This window comes from Mustela nigripes, chromosome 5 (genome assembly GCF_022355385.1).
Source record: "Mustela nigripes isolate SB6536 chromosome 5, MUSNIG.SB6536, whole genome shotgun sequence".
Taxonomy (NCBI): domain Eukaryota; kingdom Metazoa; phylum Chordata; class Mammalia; order Carnivora; family Mustelidae; genus Mustela; species Mustela nigripes.
Genome location: NC_081561.1, coordinates 57,690,549 through 57,706,863, shown reverse-complemented (window position 1 = coordinate 57,706,863; position 16,315 = coordinate 57,690,549). Strand labels below are relative to the sequence as shown.

The 16,315-nt window shown below is 40.0% G+C and overlaps 1 protein-coding gene across 3 annotated transcripts; it reads left to right on the top strand.

Moving 5' to 3' along the window:
- Nucleotides 1–954: 954 nt before the first annotated feature.
- On the top strand, nt 955–15,904 carry ENPP4 (ectonucleotide pyrophosphatase/phosphodiesterase 4). 3 transcript variants are annotated; one of them, XM_059400334.1, is made up of 4 exons: nt 955–1,214; nt 8,873–9,731; nt 10,385–10,555; nt 12,515–15,904. In XM_059400334.1, exons 2-4 carry the CDS (start codon nt 8,906–8,908, stop codon nt 12,874–12,876), a joined length of 1,359 nt encoding a protein of 452 aa, XP_059256317.1. In that variant the 5' UTR covers nt 955–1,214; nt 8,873–8,905; the 3' UTR covers nt 12,877–15,904. The 3 variants fall into 3 exon arrangements, with proteins under 3 accessions (XP_059256317.1, XP_059256315.1, XP_059256316.1); XM_059400332.1 differs by having other exon boundaries at nt 957–1,214; nt 12,512–15,904; XM_059400333.1 differs by lacking the exon at nt 955–1,214 and adding an exon at nt 1,240–1,298 and having other exon boundaries at nt 12,512–15,904.
- Nucleotides 15,905–16,315: the final 411 nt, after the last annotated feature.

Genomic DNA, 16,315 nt, shown 5'->3' with positions numbered 1-16,315 from the left:
CAGGTACTGGGTTTATATCCAGTAAATACTCAACACCTGAAAATATTAACATAGGACTAATATCCTTAATTCATCTAATTGCATTCTTTTAAGCAACTGTTGGAGCTACACTACTGATTATGAAAGAAAATATCCCCTTGGATTTTGCATTTTAAAGTGACGGGAGGCAAGAACCAAGAGCACCTTAAAAGTTCTGTTAAATTCAATAAACATTTAATAAGATACTTTTCAACTCCAGGTCCTGTATTTGGCACTGCAAATACAAAGAGAAAAAAAAGATACCATCCATCATTCACCAGGTATGCCTGGGTAACCCAAGCGTTAACAAATAAATCAATTTCATCTGGTAATTTCTCTTTCTACTAGTAAATTTAAAGATACATTCTTCTACTCTATTAAGTTTCCAATTGAAGGCGGAAGCACAATCCCATATGCATCTGTCCAAAGACATGCCCATTTCTCAGCTGGTTCCCTACTGCAGGGATTTTTTTCTGTGAATTGTGACTTTCCTTGTAAACTGCCTACTACAGAACTTCGGGTGTAAAGGCGCGCAATCTTCCAGCAAAACAGGTACTTTGGGTAGAATCACACCGCGTTTATTTCAAGTCCCTGGAACTGTCTGAAGTTGCTCTAGATTTGTGCTGGGCCCTTGGTGCAGCCAAAGTCGCTTTTCCTGAGGACACCAAAGTTGCCAGGTGCCTCTTAACTAGGAATGAACTGGGCTTGGCAACAGTTAGGTGTCTTTCCCGGACACGCTGGGTTTCAGGTTTCCTGAAGGGCGTCCAGCACTAGGATAATAGAAAAGGGGCGGGGTGGAAGATAGGAACCGACCTTCTCGAGGTCCAATGCGACCCCACCAAAGCCGCTGTCTCCAGGTGGTACCCGACTCTAACCAATCGCAAAGGGGATTACATTTGACGCGGCTCCGCCAGCCAATCCGAGGACGCGTCTCAGCCTGCGCCGCCCGCGGGGGTCCCTGCGGGCTGGCAGCAGGTTCCGCAGTCGCGCGTCGGGCGGCTGCGCACACTCCAGAGTGCTCGCAACAAAGCGGTTCTTGGGGAGGTTGAGGCTGTTACCCGCGGCGGGGGCGCCCGCTATTGCGCAGGCGCCTCAGGAAGATCTCTGCCTGGCGCAGAGATCGGGTCGGCCTCGTCCCCAGGGCCCACGAGCGCGGGGTTCCGCCAGTGCTGAGTTCCGCGCGCCGGCTGCAGCGGGTGAGTGCGAGCCTCGCGCGGCCGGCCTTCCGGAGGGAGATGCCACCCCCTCCTGGGTCGCCTGGGGCTTTGGCACTGGAGGTGGTGAGAAACACCCCCCACCCTTCCCCGGCCCCCGGGGCGGTGGCGGGTCGTCCGCGCGGGGACCCGCAGGCGCCGGGAGAGGGCTGGGCTGGGCGAGGAGGAGGGCGGTGTGGGGGGCGGAAAGAGCAGTTGGCAGGTGGTTTGGGACGCGGCGGGGTTGGGGGCGGGGCGTGCTGTGAAGGGTGCGGAGGGCGTGGGCTGACAGCGGCGGAGGGGCGAAGGTGGGCAGGGGTGACAGCGAGGGGAGGCGGGGTGGGCGTTTGCGTCTGAGTATTAGATCGGAGCTCGTGGCAATTACATAATCAAATTTAAGAACTAATTTCCTAGAAGACCAAACAGCAAAGATCACATTTAAGTGCTTTTTATAGGCCGGACACCGTGTTAAGCCCTCGACAAACAATGCTTCCTTTTCTCGGTATAGCAACCGTGTGAGATCGTAGCGTCCCATTATACAGATGGGGAAATTCAGGCTCGGAGGAGTGAAGAGTTACGTTCCACATTGTACGGCTGGTGACAGGCAGATTCAGGTTTACACTGGGTCCGACTCCAGAGTGGTGTTGCCTGACCACCAGGTGATCTGCTGGACCTAAGCCTGAGAACTTACTCCGTGTTCTAGGCAGTCCGCTGCTCCTTTTAATGTCATGGTTTTCTTTTCTTCCTTTTTTTCCCCCCAGAGGTTGTTCCCAGGCTATTTTAAGGAAATTAAGGTCATTTGAAAGCAAAGAGGAAATAGTTTATGTATTTTAGATTAGCTACGAAATATAATTTGGGAGAAATGTTGATGAAAATGCAAGAAGTACGTGAGGGGTTATTTTACTATGTAGAAAGTAAGATGGTGTAGCTGTTTTCAAGATACTAGAAAATTTTGTGTGCACTTGAAAATGGGAGAATTATTTAGAATCCCAACATTTTTACGACTGAGAAAGTCTTCTAAAGAGTAGTTTTTTCCCCCTTTGGTGAAAGAAAATAATGATCTACAGGAAGCCACCGAAATTTCCCATGTCCACAGGCAATGCTATTTTATTTTAAAGCTGTGTAAAAGTTTCATTATAAATATTTGTGAAGTCTTTAGATGAGGGCTTTTGTATTATTACAAAGTAGATGGCAAGCTAACGGTGACAAATGTCTTTCACCATTTCCTGTAATTGCTGGCCTCTCTCAACTTCACTGGGACTAAGAATGCCACTGGGAACTGCCTGAGATGCATTCCATCCAGGTAAAAAAAGTCATCCCAGAGGAGGTAGAGCAGGTTTTGTCCCCTGAATTGAAGATTACTACCTACTTCTTTTGGTTGCTGTTGGGATAATTGGAGTTATTTTACTATGTAGAAAGTAAGATGGTGTAGCTGTTTTTAAGATACTAGAAAATTTTGAAAACTTGAAAATGGGAAAATTATTTAGAATCCCAGTGTTTTTAGGACTGAGAATAGGATAGTCTGCTTTTTTTTTTCTTCCCTCCACTATTTTTGTTTGTTTGTTTGAAACATTATAGAATTTTTCTCAAAGTTGAGTAATATAACAATTAGTGATTTTCATTCCTTGAAAACTACTTGAGAACTTTTCGCTGGTATTTTGTTTATCAGTTAACACCCCCTGTTTGAATGAAACAGAATGCGGTAGACATAGATACATGTGCTGCTAATAAACATGTTCTGGCAGGAAAAGTTTTGGTAATCATTTGGAGTTGTTACTAGTCTTGTTAACTTGCTGTTACTAGACTTGTAAACTTGTGAGGAGCATGAATTAGTAAGTGCATATTGCTTTCTGAGCTTGGCCTATCACTGGACTTCAGCCCTATCATATGTAAAAAGAAGGGGTTGACCTAAATTTTTTCTAATTATTTTAGGGTTGCACAATAATAGTATTCTGCCTGTTATAATACAGACTTTTTCCTAACATAACAGCTTTGTAACTAGCATTGATAAAAAGAAACTAAATTTGACAGCCTGTTCTGTAACACTATATATAGATGTGTGTGTGTGTATCATGTCACAAACACTAAAGCTAACTCTGGGGGAAGTTAGATCTGCTCAAAATTAATTGCCCAGTGACTAAATGTGAGCTTAAGTTCTGGGATCATTCTGATTTCAGAGCCTATAATCTTTCCGTTCTGTCTGTGCCTTGAAGTCTAGAGACAAGGATCCTAACAGTGTGCTAATGCATTCCTGAACCACAGGATAAATAGCACATATATTTGAACATAATTTTCATTCAAGATTTAGGGAAGAAAGATTTTGATTTATACGTATTTTGAGAGAGGGTCAGGCACAGGTTTTTGTTTTGTTATTGTTTTTGCATTTGGAAGGTGTTATAAAACATTTTCATGTTAAAACACCCAAGTCTATTATGGAATACAAATGTTACATAATTTGGGGCATAAATTGAGACGTCAGAGATGTTTCCTGTTTTATGGCAGGGCATTTCAGATGCTTTTAAGATTACAATTTCATTCCCTCTTTTTGTTTTTAATATAATAACTTTATTGAGATATAATTCACACTCTGTCCAGTTCACTCACCTAAGTGAACATTAGGGAATCATAGAACCATCCCCACAGTCAATATGGGAACATTTTCATCGCCCCAGAAACAAACCTCAGACCATTGGAACTTACTCCCCATTTCCCTCCAGCCCTTTGCGCCAAACACTACCAATGTACTTCCATCTCTAATAAATTTGCCTGTCTTGGGCATTTAATCTAAAGAGTTATAGAAAAAGAGATCTTTAGTGATTGATTGCCTTCTTTCACTTAGTGTAATGCATCAGGGTTTATCCACTTACAGTGTCTGTATCGCTTCTCGGCCTTTTGGCTAAGATCAAGTGCACTTATAGTGTCTGTTAGGACTTTATTCCTTTTTATTGTCAAATAATACTCCATGCTTTGGGTAGATCACATTTTATTTGTCCATTTTTCATCACCTGGTGGGCGTTTGAGTTGTTTCCACTTCTGGGCCCTTATAAAATGCTGCTGTGAACATTTGTGTACAAGTTTTATTTAATGTGAGCATCTGTTTTAATTTCTTTTGGACATATACCTAGTAGTTGAATTTCTAGGTATTATGGTGACTCTGTTTAAACTTTTTAAAGAACTGCCAGAATGTTTTCTAGGTGGCTCTCCCATTTTACATTCTCACCAGCACTGGTATAAATGTTTCAATTTCTTTATATCCTTGCTAACTCTTATTATTGGTCTTTTTGATTCTCTCCATCCTGCTGGGTCTGATGTGTTATTTCATTGTGATTTTCATTTACATTTCCCTGATGGTGTTGAACATCTTTTTGTGGCCTCATTTGCCCCTTTATATTTTTGGAGAAATGTCTTTTTGGATCCTTTGCTCATTTTTTTAATTGAATTGTTTGACTTTTTAAGTTGTTACATTTTTATACTAATTATAAATAACTCATCAGACGATTTTAAAATATTTTCTCCTGTTCTGTGGGTTGTCTTTTCTCATTCTTCATGGTATCCTTTAAAGCACCAACGTTTTTAGTCTCAATGAAGTCCAATTTTATTTATTTATTTGTTTGTTTGTTTGTTTATTTCTTTTTGGTGCTGTACCTAGGCACCAAAGAAGGCTTTGCCTAACTCAGGGTCATGAAGATTTACTCCTATATTTTCTTCTAAGAGTTTTATAGTTTTAGCTCTAAATTTTGGTTCATGAGCCATTTGTAATTAATTTTGGTGTATGGTGTGAGATGAGGGGTCCAAATTCATTCTCTGGCGTGTGGATATCCGGCTGTCCAGGCACCATTTGTTGAATTGGCTTGGCACTCTGCTGTTCTTAGAGATAACTGTATTGAAAAAGGTTTGGATATATATGATATTCCATTTGTAGTAATTCCTCAAAGGGCTTAGTGTTAGAAACAAGACTTTTTGGTGTATGGCTCTCAAGCACAGCGTTACAAAGAAGTTTTGGTGTTCTAGAACAGAGTTCATTCACCCTTGTCTTTGTTCTTTCGGGATGACAGCCCGATTCAGTACTCTGATTATTTATGCCCCTATTGTGAGTATGACAGATTTGAAAAGTGTAAAGCCCTCGTCCCCTGATACATGGCACATACATACATTTTTGTAGTATAATCTTAAGTTCTATTAGCTATGTATTGAATGATACTAAAAAAAATAACGTAAGAGAATGTTTGAGCCAGACTTCATGCACAGGAGGTAACTTCAGGGTGTTTGGAAGCACATACTATTACTGAAGAGCTCTTAGAGGTCACGTATAGGTCATCCAGATAAAGGCCTATTGCCTTTTACATGTCTTTGTGATACATTTGAGGCAGATGGTGTTGGAGAAATATGGTAAAAGGAAAGCAAGGTTAGCAAGGATTTTCTGTAACTGTTTTAGTAATGCGTATGTGGGCTGGGCCTGGATACTGCAGGGGCTTGACTGCCAGGCCAAAGTGTTTGTATAGGCAGGGGACTCTTGGAACTTTTTTTAGAGGAGTGTTATGAACAGAGCTACATGGGGAAGAGTAAGTTGGGAGGAGATATTGGGCAAGAAAGGGGAGGGTGGGTAAGGTGGGAAGGTCAGTTAAGAGACAAGAGGAATTAAGGGCTTTTAGAAGTCTGGCCACGGTAGAGATGGAAACAATGGGGAGCTGCTCAAAATGCAGGTTCCTGGCTTCTACTCTGCTCTGCTTCTACTCTATTCTGGAGTCAGAATTTCCTGGGTGTGAGAACTGGGCCACCACACTTACATTACAACAGGCTCCCCTCGGTGATTTTTCTGTCTGCTGTGCTGCAGGATGTGATTTGCAAATAGAAGCGATGAGGCTGGTGGTGAGGGGCTTCCTCAGGGCAGCTCTGGTGTGAGACAACGGGGGAAGCCGTCTTAAAGGCTGGGGAAAGAAAGAAAGAAGTCTGGAGCTGCGGAGAATGCGTTCACTTTGACCTACCTCAGGCTTGTCTTGCCCGCGGGATAGTTTGTGCGGTGGAATTGGTGGGGAAGGTGCCCCAGTTACTGAGGGACCAGGGCAGTACCTAAGACACTTTGTACGAAGTGCAGGGGGAGTACCTTTAAGCTGCAGGGCCGACAAGCTGTTTCAGTGGGCTCGTACTGGAGACCAGTACTTGTGTCTGGGAAGGTAGCTGTACCCAGTGACAAAGCAGGGGGTCTGCTCCCTCCACGCTCCCCCAGAGACCTGCGTGGCCTCCGCACAAGCTCTCTGGTTGCTGGACCCCGAGTGTGGCTGAACTCGCACCAACCCACTGAGGCAGGAGGTGAATAGTGCCTGAAGACGAGGTCGGGGCACCGAACACGGAGTGAGAAGGGCCGCTCTCTGTCTCGGTTCCGGAGACTGTGTCTGGATGGTGTGTCTCAATACCGAACAGCCTGGTTACTCTTCTCTTTGGAGAGCAGATTCGGTTTGTCATAACGTCCTGTTTGGGGTTTCATGGGTGGCATCGGCAGCATGTGACGCATGTACCACACTCAGAAGGCAGCTCAAGTTGCGTTAAAGTGGCCGGCTCTTGAGACCTACAGACCCTCACAAACAAATTTCTGTGCCTTTGGTCTTCCCAATTTCAAGTTCCTGGTTCTAAGACGGCCGCAGCTTCAGTCAACTGATGTGTGAATGACTACGCACACACAGATCGTCTAGCTGGCATGTTTGAAGGAAAGAAAGTCTCCGCCTTTAAGTAATTGTGGTTGAGTTGGGAGAAAGAACAGACGATAAGTGGCTCATGCACTTAATCATCATGTCAGTTAGCTTGTGGCCACTTCTGCCTGGACCTCGAGGTTCACACCCCCCACGGCCATACCTTGGCTCTTCCTCTGGAATAATTCACTCACCTCACTCCCACTACAGCCTCACATCCTTGCAGCTTCCCCCGAGAAGCTCTAGTCCAGAAAACTCTCTACTTCATTATCTGTAGCCGTTTGAACTTAGACGCCGTAGTTCAGATTTTAGTCACTCCCTAGTCAGGATCGTCTGCTTCCTTTGCTGTACTTCAGTTTCTCACAGAGTCTCCAGTGCAGGTTTTGTTCAGGCCCATGCCAGGGTCTCTGAATTGCTAGAGAAAAGCAGTCAGCGGTGTCACTAGGAGTTCATGACACCTGCTGTCCACTTTGACCCCCCCATCCTGCTCTTACCCTGCACTCTCTCCCCTTCTCCATGTTGGCCATTTCATACGTTCTCTGTTTCTCAAATCCGAGAACCTTTTGCCACCCTACTCCCTCTCAGTAATTGCCTCTACCTTTTGCAGCACAGAGAATGCAGCTCCCTTCATCTCCAACCCTCAGACCTGTTAGCTTACCTAGCTTTAGGTAGGTAAATCTTCTTGTCTATTACAGTGGAAGATACATCCTGTCCAGCTGAAGTGGGTCATCCTACTTAAATCACCTATCCTGTTTTCTGAAGGACCAAAGATGATAGAGACTAAAGGCAGGGAGATTTATTATGGGAAAGCTGGGGGTTTTTTGTTTGTTTGTTTGTTTGTTTAATAATCAGTGGATTGTCCAGAAAGAAAAAAGAAAAAAAAAATCAGAGCGAGCTCTGAGCCTGGGGTATTAGGTAGAATAATTATGTCCTTGATAGTAAAGAGGAAGTTTAAGGAATATGGTGAAGTTCTCAACAGCTGTTGGATTTTTTTCAGAAGTCACTGTGGCAGCCAAGCCCCTGTGGGCTTTGTCTGTCAACCTCCTGTAAATACTGGGCATGTATAGATTGAGGTGGGATCTTTTTCTCAAGTAATATTTATTTCTTACCCCCCTTTTCCATGCCATATCTTCAACAGGAGCTGGTGGTAAGTCAGCATGGTAGAATTTCCACCACCTATTTCTGTGGTGTAAAAAGAACATAGGTTACCAGTCATTAAACTAGAAAAATAATCGCACTCCCTGGAGCCTCTGAAGGCTGGTATTATTTCTGTTTTGTGCAAAAGGATCTTTTTTTTTTTTTCCTTCATCTGTTATTAAGGTTTTTTTAAAGTTTTTATTTTTTTAAAAATTTATTTATTTGATAGAGATCACAAGTGGACAGAGGGGCAGTCAGAAAGAGAGGAAGGGAAGCAGGCTCCCTGCTAAGTAGGGAGCCGGATGCGGGGCTTGATCCCAGAACCCTGGGATCATGACCTGAGCCGAAGGCAGAGGCTTTAGCTCACTGAGCCACCCAGGCGTCCCTAAAGATTTTAAGTAATCTGTACATTCAACATGGGCACAAACTTGCACCCTGAGATCAAGAGTTGCTTGCTGCACTGACAGAGCCAGTCAGGCGCCCCTGTTCTTATTAAGTCTTTAGAATAATTTCTGCTACTACAGAAAAGCAAGGCAACCAAACAGGAGTTTTTCTGTGGAGTATAAGAGTGGTCCATACCCCCTTCATTAAGAATGGGGCAGGACATGTATATAGGAAATTGGACAGGGAAAGGCAATTTTTGTTTTTTTCCAATTTTGGCTTTATTCAGTTATCTTTCAGTAAATGACATTATCTTTTAGTAAATGACGTTACCTGATTTTAAGATCATATAAAGCTGGTATACAAAAATTTTATAAATTTTTGCTTCTCTTCTCCTGATGGCTAAACTTCTGAGCAACAGCACTACCACTTATGAACTGTGTTTTTATGTTTTAGGAACCCTGATTGCTCTCCTTCAACACGTTCATTATGAAGTTATTAGTAATACTTTTATTTTCTGGACTTATAACTTGTTGTGGAGGTAACTCTTCCCATAGCCTGCCATCCAAGCTGCTGCTGGTGTCCTTTGATGGTTTCAGAGCTGACTATCTACAGAACTATGAATTTCCTCATCTCCAGAATTTTATCAAAGAAGGAGTCCTGGTAGAGCATGTTAAAAATGTTTTTATCACAAAAACATTTCCTAACCACTACAGCATTGTGACGGGCTTGTATGAAGAAAGTCATGGCATCGTGGCTAATTCCATGTATGATGTAATCACAAAGAAACATTTTTCTGACTTTGATGACAAGGATCCTTTTTGGTGGAATGAGGCGGTACCTATTTGGGTGACCAATCAGCTTCAGGAAAACAGATCAAGTGCCGCCGCTATGTGGCCTGGTACTGATGTACCCATTCACAATACCACACCTTCCTATTTTATGAATTATAGCTCTTCAGTGTCATTTGAGGAAAGACTAAATAATATTACCATGTGGCTGATGAATTCGAACCCACCAGTTACTTTTGCAACACTCTACTGGGAAGAACCAGATGCAAGTGGCCACAAATATGGACCTGAAGATAAAGAAAACATGTACAGAGTGTTGAAGGAAGTAGATGACCTTATTGGTGAGCTAGTCCACAGACTCAAGGTGCTAGGATTGTGGGAAAATCTCAATGTGATCATTACCAGTGATCATGGGATGACTCAGTGCTCTAAGGACAAACTGATAAACCTGGATCTCTGCATTGATCGCTCAAGCTACACTCTTGTAGATCTGACTCCAGTTGCTGCTGTCCTTCCCAAAATAAGTAAGTAACCTTGTAGCTGAGGGATATTCAAAGGGAGCAATTGAGTTAAGAGAGATGGTTTTGCAAAAGAATACAGTTCTGGCTTTTGTAGTGCAGTACCATATATTCCTACTGGGAATGAGATTATATGTTTACCCCCTTAATTAACAAGTCTTTAAGCAGTTAGCCTAAGACTCATTTTTGGAGAGATTGCTTCCTTGCTTTTGATATATTTTTTAAGTATTCACACTAATTGAAAAAGGAAATTTTTATCCTTAAAAAAATTTTGGATTTTTGTTTGAGATGTATTGTTTATCTATTGATCTTAGAATTAGTAATTAGCAGCAATACATAATTTATATTTACATAGAAAGCTATACATGAAAATGTTCCCTTTTGTATAAAAATCCACCAGAGAGAATCACAAAATGAAAAAAGTGATACGTGAATGCTTGGAAAGCTAGGGGTGTGTGTGTGTGTGTGTGTGTGTGTGTGTGTGTCTGTCCGTCCAACAATATCACATAATTATTGCTCTCTTTTTTGAAGAATTAAGTTATTTAATAGATGGCATTGTTCAGGATTTATTTCCAGTTATTCTAGTTAGAAGTTTTTTTTTTTTTTTCCTTATCAGGCAATCATAACTTTCTTCCTTTACTGCTTCCTTTTTCTTCCAGATACAACAGAGGTTTATAACAAACTGAAAGTCTGTAACCCTCACATGAATGTTTATCTCAAAGAAGACATTCCTGCCAGATTTCATTACCAACATAATGATCGAATTCAGCCTATTATTTTGGTTGCTGATGAAGGCTGGACAATTGTGTTAAATAAATCATTACCAAAATGTAAGTATTTAGGATATTTCTATTGTATTCTGGGGATAAATCACACATTGTGACATTGTTCTGTTAACAGCGTACTTTGATTTAGAGATACTAACACTGTGTAATCAGTTCACTTTTTGATTGGATAATTCTCAGGTTTTCATTCAAAAGCAATTTATAACCACAGTTTTACCCTTAGATGAGGAAGGTAGGTGGCATTAAGGGCAAAGGTGTAGTTGACTGTCTTACCCACACCACAGTTACTGTCAGTAACTTTTCAAGGTTGGTTCTTGTTGAGAATGAGAAAAAAGTAAAGAAACAAAGTAAAAGGGGAGAGATTTGATAGTTCAAATGCTTTTTTAAATTGTATGTGTGTGTTTAAAAAAATTGTCCTAATAACTCAAAGTCTTTCCCCAGTGATGAAATCATTTACCTGAGCGCTATAGCTGTTTGGAACACTAGGCAAAAACCAAAAGGTAAACAAACCGAAATTTACCCAGTAAACAAAGCAGGTGTATCAGAAACTCTCCTAAAGCTTGAGGAGTTACAGAGGGGAGAGTTACAGGTCTTCCCTGCACCGAACTTGATTGATCCCTATGTTAAATTCAGTATGAGTACTTTAAAAAACAAGACAAAACAAAACAAAACCCCTGATTTTGTAGTCTGTAACAGGAGTCAGAGTACTTTTTCTGTAAAAGGCCAGATAGTGAATATGTTAGGCTTTATAGGCCCTCTGGTTTCTCACTCACTCAATTCTTCCTTTGTAGTGGAAAAGCAGCAGTGGACATTATGTAAACTAATGCATGCTGGGTGTTGAAATGAAACTTTGTTTACAAAAACAGGTAGAGAGCTGAATTTGATCAGGGGCTATAGTGTGCAGATCCCTGATCTATAGCCAATCAGAAGCTTCAGACAAGGATAAGACTAAAGGTTAATGGAATTTATATGTTATTTTTGCTTATTTACTAACTGTTGAAAACTGAGAAAAGACAGAAAATTTAGAAAAGAGAGAAAAATCTATTAATACAGAAGTGCAGAGTTTCCCCTTCCAAACTCTTTTCTATCCCATATACATGTATGTTTTTATATTATTGAAATTATTATGGAAATCCTAAAGTCTATATAATAAAGTGTTATATTCTGTTATTATGTTGATCCCATTCATTATTTCTGTTAAGAAATATTTCAGACATGAGATTAAGGGATTCAGTAACACAAACTAATAGACTCACCACCCCATCACTTGTACTTTGTATGGAGCTTATCAGCGCAACAGGCGTACAGGAAAAGGGAATATTTGCCAAAATAAAGCTAAAAACTGAGGATTTGGTATTGGGGTTCTGTCCGGGACTGTCGTGTTTTTCTGTGAGTTTGATTTGGAGTTAGAGGTTGGTGAACTGGTTAGACTTCATGTTGACTGCAGGAACCCCTTCTTTAACATTCTCACTGGGCCCTCCAGAGGTCGAGGCAGAGTGAGGCATTCACTGTCAGTAAACCAGGAGTATGTTATGTAATCCTCTTTCTTATCACAGGAGCAGTTGATGTAGGTAAGGCTGCAGATGCACTTCTTCCTCATTCACTGGTTTTACTCACTTCTGCTCTCCCCAGTTGTTCAGGACCCAGCCACTCTCGTCTAGGCACTAGCGCTCTCTGCACGCGCACAGTGCTGGAAGTTGGCGGTTTAGATGAGTGGGGCTGGTGCTGAAAGACAGGTGCATCAGGTGGAGAAATAGTTTTAAAGCCTCGGGTCATGACCACTTGGGAAAAAAGTGTATGTGTGAAACAGGGGACACATGGCTGAGCTGGAAAAAAAACAGATAATTTTCTTCTGGCCCCTGTCAGGTCCAGCTAATCAGTTTTAATGGATCGGAATTACACTGGCAAGAATGAGTATATTTACACTAGAAGCAAGTTGTTTTATAATAGAAAGATCAGTCTTTCTTTTAGGAACTAACCTAATCTTGTTCTTTTTTTCAGTAGGTGACCATGGTTATGACAATTCTTTGTCGAGTATGCATCCGTTTCTAGCTGCCCATGGTCCAGCGTTTCACAAAGGCTACAAACACAGCACAATTAACAGTGTGGATATTTATCCAATGATGTGCCACATCCTGGGATTAAAACCACATCCCAATAACGGAACCTTTGGTCATACTAAGTGTTTGTTAGTTGACCAGTGGTGCATTAATCTCCCGGAAGCCATTGGAATTGTGATTGGTGCGCTTTTGGTCCTAACCACGCTAACATGCCTGATTATAATCATGCAGAATAGACTGTCTGTACCCCGTCCGTTTTCCCGACTTCAGCTGCAAGAGGACGATGACGATCCTTTAATTGAGTAGCATGTGCTGGATTTTATAGAGTGTCTTTGATCAGTCGCGATACTGAGGACACAATGGTATTCTAACGATGAAAAATACACCTTGAGAGACAAAGAACTTAGACCAAGCATGCTAGAATTCTTTTGTTTTTCCTTGTGCTTTGTTTTACTGCATCAGCTAATACATAAAACCCTGACCATAGCAAAAATTGCTAGTAAATCAGTAGTTAACACCAACTATTTCTCCAACTAGAAAACTTTTTGTAAGAAAAATAATGCCTCTGCCTTTTTTTTTTTTGCAATGAAGATTTGACACATTTTTAAATAAAAATCTATCAAAATTTAGTAGGCATGCTTTTCTAATAAATTTTTATATTTGTAACTGAAATAACAGAAATCTTTATGCAATTAGTGGATTTTGTGTATCAGGAAGGAAAAGTTTTCTATATTTTTATATTTAATAACTTTAATAGAGTTTGTATCCAGGTAAACCTATGACATTGGAAGACCTCTGTGAAGGTTAATAAAATTGGTTAAGCAGGCAGAACAGATCTAGCATATGAAGAAATTATTTTAAGAAAAGCTATTATAAGAAAAACAACAAAAACCATGTGATACAAAGCTTGAGTCTTTACCATTGTCTTTGTTAAGATTCCTAAGCTGTTGAAGCCAGGAAAGATATCTTTCAAAGACTGTTGCTATAAGAAATTAAGAAAATGGAAAGAATTACTTTTCTCTGTCTGTGCTTAATGCTGTTGTGTAAGTTATTCGTGTGTGTGTAAGTGTGTTTGCATGTATGAATGTGTAGACTTCCTGTGACTGACTGAAGCGGTCAGAGCAGCTGGTCTGTGGGCTGACTTCCACATTCCCACGGAACGTGGCTCTCAGCAAAGGGTATATTTGCACTTCATATTTGTTTACTTTCTTATGACTCACAAGCTAAAGTCATAACTTAAGAAAGTTCCTTAGTTTTTGCCACCATGTTTTACTTTCTCATATTGTTTATTGTAGCCAGAGGTATCTAAGCACTGTAAAAAAAAAAAAAAAAAAAAAAAAAATGTATGACCTGAATACAAATCTGGCTTCAGTTGGGTCGGAATGAGGAAGAGAGATTTTGATATCTATCTTCGGGGCGTTATGCCTTACTTTTTAGGCAGTAGAGTAAATTCAAAATGGAATTTGGTGTCTTGGATCTTTCCCACTGTTCCTATGTGAAGTGGCAGAGTAAACAAACGCTAAGCACTGTTGACATTGTGTAGCCTGAGTGCTGCCCCTCTGTTTCTCCAGTGTTTGGTTCACAGAAGTAATTACTCTGCTCTGATTTTTTTTAACATGTATGTCCAGAGCTAAGGATTTGTTGTAAAGAACTGCCATCCTAACTTTGCTGGGTGATACTTTCTAATAATCAGAAGTAATATTCAGAAACTGAGTTGTGGCAGACGAGATTATCTCTGTTAAAGGAAAAATGGGGTTCAAGAACCACCCATCAGAACTTGAGGCAAACAATTGATAGTGTGGTACTTACAGTTTTGACAGTATAAAATAAGCTAGGTAACTCTTTTAGAGATAGAAATACTATCTACGATCAATATGCCACCCAGCTAAGTGGTGATCATCTGTGATGGTAAAGAACAGTGGTGCCAGGAATTGGACATACAATTCATCCCATTTGGTCACCACTCATTTTGCGACCTGAGGATTTGGTACCTCTTGTTTCTGGAGTTCTTGAGAAGCATTTCTACAGCCTGCATAAATAGTTCATGCTATTTGGTCATAAGTTGACTGTATTAAGAATAGCACAGTAAATAAATAAAACCAAGAGGATTAATTTTGCTTTTTGACAAATTTTATTTTGCCTTTTTCTCACATAAGATTTATTCTAGAAGTTAATAGTTTTTCTGAACAAAATAATAGAAAAATTGTTTTCAATTTCCATTAAAAATAAAACAAAAACAAAGGACAGTCCCAATTAACACAGTGGACACTTTTTTTTTGAAGTAAGTGAACTAGTAGCAGGACATTTTATCCTCGTCCAATAGAGCTTGGTCCTTGTGGTGCTGTTTCAGTCATTGCCTTAGTATGAGTGGTGGTTATAGGTTTCAGAAATCCATAACGAGCATTGAGCCTGTGAGTGGATTTGGGATGGAAATCCATCCATATGGATTGAAGAAGGAAGGGATGTCCTGTCCATGTCTTAATCCTTTGAACAAGATATTTACCTTTTTGCCTTGTCTTTCATTCTATTCTCAAAATACTAACTTTAAAATTGTAAAAATTTTTTTGTATATATGCTGATGGGACAAAACAGTATTTATTTAATCCAAAGAGATGTTTATATGTTATTATTTTGAACTTTATGTTATTTCATTTGTATCTTTAAAAAATTATCACTGTTAAAGCCAGTGACTGCCTAGTACACTGAGAAAATCCTTCAGTGAAGCCAGCCTTTACTTTAAGGTTTTGGTGTATATTTTGCTAAATAATTATCCTGACATGTTTTCTGGGTGATGGAAAATATTTGGCTCCAGGAAACACTTACCTGTTTATGACAACAACAGTCAAAGGTAATAGGAAAACTTATTGAGTGGTTTTTGTTAATTCAGTAGGTGAATTCAGAGTAAGTGCATTTACTTATAAAGGACAGTTCTGCTGTTACTATAATGGGCAAGTTCTTTTGGTAAACAACAATAGACTTCTAATATAAATTATTTCAATGCTGTGTACTATAGGTTTTGTGATATTGTTTCATTAAGCTTCATACAAGAATTTAAAGATAAAATCTTGACGCATTAAAAGATTACAGATGCCTTTGCATTGTTCTTGGGTGTCTCCCTCTCTTGTCCGTATCTGGTAAGCTTTAAGGATGATGGCATTTAATTCCTTTTATTTGGAGGGTTTTACTTCGTTGTGAATATGTAAAGTTATAAATGAAGGATAAAGATAGAAAGTATTGTCACTTAAAATAGTGTGTAAATAAAATGACATGAGTGTGCTTTTAAAGAAATCTGTATGTAGTGCCTTAAGCTGAAGTAAAATCTATTTTGACTATATTGTCTGAATTCATAGTTAATGATTTTACTTATGATTAAAACATTTTATGTGAATAAAATCTACCACTTTTAGTGTAATTATTAGATATAGAATGCAATATTATTGATTTTTTTGTCACCCTGCAAAATATATTTACCGTAACTAATGTTGACATGACCCAATAATACTGCAAAAATCCATGTAGGCATTCATTACAAATTTTTAAAAAATCAGTATATAAGTATAAAACATTAACAAAATTTTAAGGTAGTGGATAAATATGCAATTTAGCATGAGAATATCATTGCAAAGAAAGCCAAGCTAAATTTTGCAGCGCTTCCATAACTATAATTTATTGGTATACAGTAGAAGGGAAGAAGTTTGAAAAAGCAGGCTACAAAAACAGGTAAGGGAGGATTATAGCATTTAAA